This window comes from Myotis davidii, unplaced genomic scaffold (assembly GCF_000327345.1).
Source record: "Myotis davidii unplaced genomic scaffold, ASM32734v1 scaffold96, whole genome shotgun sequence".
Taxonomy (NCBI): domain Eukaryota; kingdom Metazoa; phylum Chordata; class Mammalia; order Chiroptera; family Vespertilionidae; genus Myotis; species Myotis davidii.
Genome location: NW_006289416.1, coordinates 4,779,293 through 4,785,685, shown reverse-complemented (window position 1 = coordinate 4,785,685; position 6,393 = coordinate 4,779,293). Strand labels below are relative to the sequence as shown.

The 6,393-nt window shown below is 35.2% G+C and overlaps 1 protein-coding gene across 3 annotated transcripts in view; it reads left to right on the top strand.

The window, feature by feature from the left end:
- Positions 1-6,393, top strand: part of ROCK1 (Rho associated coiled-coil containing protein kinase 1) — a 149,484-nt gene that overhangs the window by 112,557 nt on the left and 30,534 nt on the right. For all 3 annotated transcript variants that reach the window (XM_015562716.1, XM_015562715.1, XM_006761879.1), the window contains 3 exons: positions 1,082-1,266; positions 2,814-2,883; positions 3,860-3,954. In XM_015562716.1, the coding sequence (XP_015418202.1) occupies positions 1,082-1,266; positions 2,814-2,883; positions 3,860-3,954 (350 nt within the window). The remainder of the gene's footprint in view (positions 1-1,081; positions 1,267-2,813; positions 2,884-3,859; positions 3,955-6,393) is intronic.

Below are 6,393 nucleotides of genomic sequence, written 5' to 3'. Positions count from 1 at the left end.
CACCCATCCACTATGACATGCACTGCCCACCAGGGGGCAGACGCTCAATGCAGGAGCTGCCCTCTGATGGTCAGTGCACTCTCACAGCGGGGAGCTCTCCTCAGCCACAAGCCAGGCTGATGGCTGCCAGTACAGCAGTGGTTGTGGGAGCCTCTCCTGCCTCCTCAGCAGCACTAAGGATGTCCGACTGCAGTTTAAGCCTGCTCCCCGCTGGCAAGTGGACATCCCCCGAGGGCTGCCGGGCTGCCAGAGGGATGTGTTATTGCCATCTTAGGCCCAATCCCCCAGGGAGCGGGCCTAAGCCAGCAGGTGGTCATCCCCTGAGGGGTCCCAGACTGCGAGAGGGCACAGGCCAGGCTGAGGAACCCCCTCTTCCCCGCCAAGTGCACAAATTTTTGTGCACCGGGCCTCTAGTAGTATATATAATGTCCTATAAAAGAAGAGAAATTAGAGGTACCTATTAGAGTCAGCATGCAGGAAGAATGTATGCTGAAAGTTTGAAAGATAATATTCAGTCACTTAAAATACCCCTATTTCTGTTCTAGGAGTTGGGATACTGAATAATAGAGGTATGGTCTTGACTTTTGTGAAACTTACAGTCCAGAGGGAAAGACAGATAGTAAAATAGTAATTACAAGCATGACATATATTTAAAAGAGGATGTAGTGAGTGCTGTAGGAGTGTTATAACTAATCACTTCTGGTAGTTAAGGAAGACCTCAAAAACTTTTGAGGGTTATAGATGAGCATAAATACTTATGAATGAACAGGTAAATGTAAGTACCTCTTAGGAAGTTCCCCCTAAAAGTGGCTTTTATACTCTTTTCCAAAATTTCCATACAGGTTAGAGTAGAAAGAAACCAAAAATTTTTCCCCTAAGATACCATATTTGAAACTTGGGTATTAATTTGACTTAGTAAATTCTGCAGTCATAAACACAGAATAATGGAGAGTGTTTAGAATGCTGATATTCTCTATTTGTGTAAGGCATGATAATAATTGAGATTTGATTTGTATTCTTTAAAATAATGTCTAATAAGCTTAAAGAGATTTAATATCCCAATCATTTTTCTCATTCATAGGTCAAGAATCTCACTTTGCAATTGGAGCATGAATCAAATAAGCGACTGTTGTTACAAAATGAATTGAAGACTCAAGCATTTGAGGCAGACAATTTAAAAGGTCTAGAAAAGCAGATGAAACAGGAAATAAATACTTTACTGGAAGCAAAGAGATTATTAGAATTTGAATTAGCTCAGCTTACAAAGTAAGTCTCAGAAGAGCATTCTTAAAAAGAATTCTTGATTTTTTTTTGTATTCAGCATTGCTTATGTGTTTGATATTTTATGTATGTATAGACTATGTACTTAGAATTTGTGAAAAGAAGACTTAACAAAGCATTTAGAAATAAAGTAATTTACTTGCAAAGAAATTTTATAGGAGAGTTCAGTCTTTGGAAGGACAGACTTACTAAATAAAAAAAATAGTTATTTCAAGGAAGAAAAAAAGGAAATTATTAAAGCTACTTCTTTACAGTAAGTCTATTTATGGTAAAAAAAACTCTACAATTTTCTCACGATTTTCATATCCACAAAAGTCTTCTTTTTTCACATTTGAATTTCTAATATCATGGATGACCTTTTTATTATGGATTCAGTACCTTACAGGAAATGTTCAAGGCTTACTTTAAAGACTAGAATTAGACATGATGACTCTGTATTTGTTTGTTTTGTTTTCTTCCTTTGGTTCATCTCAGAATGCGAAGTGCTGTTTTTCTCCTTCTGTTCTGAGATCTGATGTGCCTGCTTACTTGGAATGGAGACAAAGCAAGGTGTCAGTATTGCTTTCAGAAATTGTATAAGGGCATGCTTCAAAAATTTAATATGCAAACCATGTGTATTTATGTCCTCCAAATTTATGTTATAATATCTTCATTTGCCAGCTTCATTTAAAACACAGTGATTCTTGGATAAAATTGTCATTTGACTTCGTTAGATTTATACTGGTGAAATTCTTTTTTTCTTTTAGAGCCACTATTCTCACCAAGCAATATATTTTGTAGTTTTCTTCCAAAATTAATTCATCGTTCAGTGATCATTTACTATGTACCTTCTATCAACCATATGCCTTATTAGATGCTAAAAATACAAAGCTATTAATATCTAATATGAAGACTTAGCAACTGCAGATGAAATTGTTCATCTTTGAAAATCTGTCTATGGGATACATTGTGTCACTACCTTTTTGAGTCTGTTCCTCTTTATCCAGTTGTGTTTATGTATATATATATTCTATACATGTAGTTAGTTGTCTGTGTTTCTTTTCTCCCTTCTTTTTCCTTAACTGATTATTCGTTTCTACCCACCTCCCCCTGCCTTTTTTTAAAATTGGTCATAATATATAGTACTGATTTGTTATATATTAAGTATTGTATGTCCTTTGTTTGTAATGGTTTACTTACCACATAAAACATTTTAAATGTATCCCTAAGAATGCTTTTCTTTACAAAAATTTACCTTAAAAAATCATTTTTATTTGTGTAATTTGCATTAATCCACAATTAATAGTCTCCCCAAAGTGACCTTCATTAGAAAAGCGTTCCCTCTGCTTTGCATAACATCATTTTATAAGGAGCAGAATGGAACCATACAGTATGGTCTAACCAAATATAAATATTAAAGTAATACTGTGTAATGAAGTATGATTTTGTAAAACAAAGGTCTTTTTTATTTTAGCAACTTTATGAAACAAAGAATAATATAAAGTCTGCTATAAATAAGAGCATGTGTTCACTATTTTCTCTTTTGTCTGAAGACAATATAGAGGAAATGAAGGACAGATGCGGGAACTACAAGATCAACTTGAAGCTGAACAATATTTCTCGGTGAGAATCATTTTTAACATTAGACTGTTTCAAAACCTGACTTAAAACAGGATGTTTAGATTATTAGTGTGAACTGTGGTTCTTTTTTAAATGATTATGAAGCTGTTTTCTCCCTTTTATATCTCTGTTTCTACATTTCATTTCTCAATCTGATTTAGTGATCTGTTAAGTTGTAAAGAAATGACCATTTTTGTGCAGTTATTTCCAGAATTGCCATCAAACTCTAGAGCAGCAGTTCTCAACTTGTGGGTCGCGACCCCTTTGGGGGTCGAACGACCCTTTCACAGGGGTCGCCTAAGACCATCAGAAAACACATATATAATTACATATTGTTTTTGTGATTAATCACTATGCTTTAATTATGTTCAGTTTGTAACAATGAAAATACATCCTGCGTATCAGATATTTACATTACGATTCAGAACAGCAGCAAAATTACAGTTATGAAGTAGCAACGAAAATAATTTTATGGTTGGGGGTCACCACAATATGAGGAACTGTATTAAAGGGTTGTGGCATTAGGAAGGTTGAGAACCACTGCTCTAGAGCTACATATGAGACTGGTAGCAAGTCCACCTGGTAGCAAGTTCGGGTTTTTTAGAGTGACTTATCACGTGTGGTTCATGTAACCATATTACAGTAGTCTGCATGCATACATTTGTTCAAGAGATTTTTCCTGTTTGGCTCTCTATGCATTTTATGCATCTGTTTTGCTTTTTCTTCAAGGAAGTCACTGTAACTCATTTGTTACAGGCCAAGTTATTTTTGCCTCTACCATTGATGGGCTTTGAGGCTTTATTGAAGCCTCTGAATTTTTTCTTTGTTTCTTTTGGTTGCCACACTGTGTTCTATCATTTAAATACTTGGGAGTGGAATTATTGGATCATCTGTTAATTATTTAACTTTATAAGAAACTACCAACTCTTTTTAACCCACTATTAAACACTTATTTCTTTTCTTATCACTTGTTTTGCAGACACTTTATAAAACCCAGGTAAAGGAACTTAAGGAAGAAATTGAAGAAAAAAACAGAGAAAATTTAAAGAAAATACAGGAACTACAAAATGAGAAGTATGTTTATTTTACTTTAGAACAAGACTCAGTATTACAACAAAACATTCTTAACTTAAAATTTAAAGATAGAAATTAGATGTGCCACTATTCTGATGGCGATGATATAGCAAATTATGTTGGGTTAATTCAAAACAAATCAAACTAGATTTATGCTGAAGTTTATCTTTATGGTGAAAAAGATAATTTTGTACATTAAAACTGTAGCAATTGTACAGAGATTCACTAAACTGTAACAATAAATTGTTTTCAGGGGTCTCTTTTTTTAAAATTTTATTTAAATCTTTATTGTTGAGAGTATTATAGATATCCCCCTTTTCTCCTCCATTGCCCCCCTGCACCCAGTTGCCACCTTGCCCCAGGCCTTCACCACCTTATTGTCTGTGTCAAAATGTAATGCATATATGCATATAAGTTCTTTGGTTAGTCTCTTCCCACCTCCCCTCCCCTGTTTCTTTTGAGATTCATCAGTCTTTTCCATATTTCCATGACTCTGGTTCTATTTTATTCATCTGTTAATTTTGTTCATTGGATTCCTTGTTCTGTATATAAATAGTTCATGCTGTATTCACAAGTAATTTTATGTTACATAAAGGTAGTTAAATTCTTCCTCATGTGAAATTAACCTATTAGGAAGGTTAATTTTTATTGCATATGTGCCTTAGAAAGAGAAGACCTTTAAAGCTACTTAAGTGTAATTACTTCTCATATCTAGTGTCAGAACAGACACTGGAAGTAGTTTTCTGACTTTTTTTTTTTCTGACGTTTTTATACTCTCTTTTCATATAACCACATTTGAAATTAATTAATTAACTTATTTATTAATTTATTTATTGTTAATCCTCACCTGAAGATGTTCTCCATTGATTTTTTAGAGAGCGGAAGGGATGGGGAGAGACAGAGAGAGAGAAGTTGATGTGAAAGAGACACATCTATTGGTTGCCTCCCACAACTGGGGCTGGGATTCAAGCCTGCAACCCAGGTATATGCCTTTGACCTGAGGAATCAAACCTGAGACGCTTCAGTCCAAGGGCCAACACTCTATCCACTGAGCCTAACCAGCTAGAGCGGAAAGAAATTTTGAAATTTTAACTTTAACGTAGAAGCAAACAAATCCATCCATAAAATAATAAAACGTGTAGTTTTATGAATTATATGACAAATATCATTATAACTACCACGTATGGAAGAGATGGAACTTTGCTCTCCACCACAGAATTCCACTATATCCCCTCTCTAATTATATCTTTTTTCCTCCCCATCACAAGAGTATCATCTTAACAGTTATTTGTTGAAAGAATGGATTATTTATCCTATATATTTTTCCTCAGTTGTGATTTTCTTGATTTAATTTCCATAGTTATTGAATATTTTCATTCTCTTTCTATGTTTCCTACAATTCAGTGGTTAAATTTAGAGCTGTGCTGTGGTAGCCACTAGTCACATGTAGCCATTTAAATTTAAAGTTTAATCCATTTAAATAAAATTAAAACTTTAGTTCATCGGATGTACTAGCCACATTTCAGGTGCTTAATAGTCTACATGTGGTTAGTGTCTACCATATTGGACAGCACAAGTGTAGAACATTCCATCATCGTAGAAAATTTAATTGGACATTCCTAATCTGGAGGCTTAATCAGGTTCAAATCTGATCTTTAGAGGGGACAAGACTGCCTCATATATGACTTTATAATGTCTAGTTTCCTAATTGTGTCGTTAGTAATATTGACATTCAGTGCTTAGATCCTTAACATATTAGGTGGAGTCTAAAGTAGGTACAGAGTTACGTTTCCTGGTTAATCCCTGTGACGGTGATAGACTCCTATGGTAGAGTATAGCCCAGGGGTGGGCAAACTTTTTGACTCGAGGGCCACAATGGGTTCTTAAACTGGACCGGAGGGCCGGAACAAAAGCATGGATGGAGTGTTTGTGTGAACTAATATAAATTCAAAGTAAACATCGTTACATAAAAGGGTATGGTCTTTTTTTTTTTTTTTAGTTTTATTCATTTCAAGCAGGCCGTAGTTTGCCAACAGCTGGTATAGCCTGTGGCCTATCATTTATTTTATTTTTATTTTTTTAAATTAAATCTTTATTGTTCAGATTATTACAGTTGTTCCTCTTTTTTCCCCCCAGAGCGCCGCTCCACCCGGTTCCCAACCCACCCTCCGCCCTCACTCCCCACCTACTGTCCTCATCCATAGGTGCACGATTTTTGTTCAGTCTCTTCCCGCATCTCACACACCCCTTCCCCCCCACAAGAATAGTCAGTCCATTCCCTTTCTATGTCCCTGATTCTATTATAATCACCAGTTCATTCTGTTCATCAGATTATTTATTCACTTGATTCTTAGATTCACTTGTTGATAGATGTGTATTTGTTGTTCTTAATTTGTTTCTTTACCTTTTTCTTCTTCTTCCTCTTCTTAAAAGATCCCT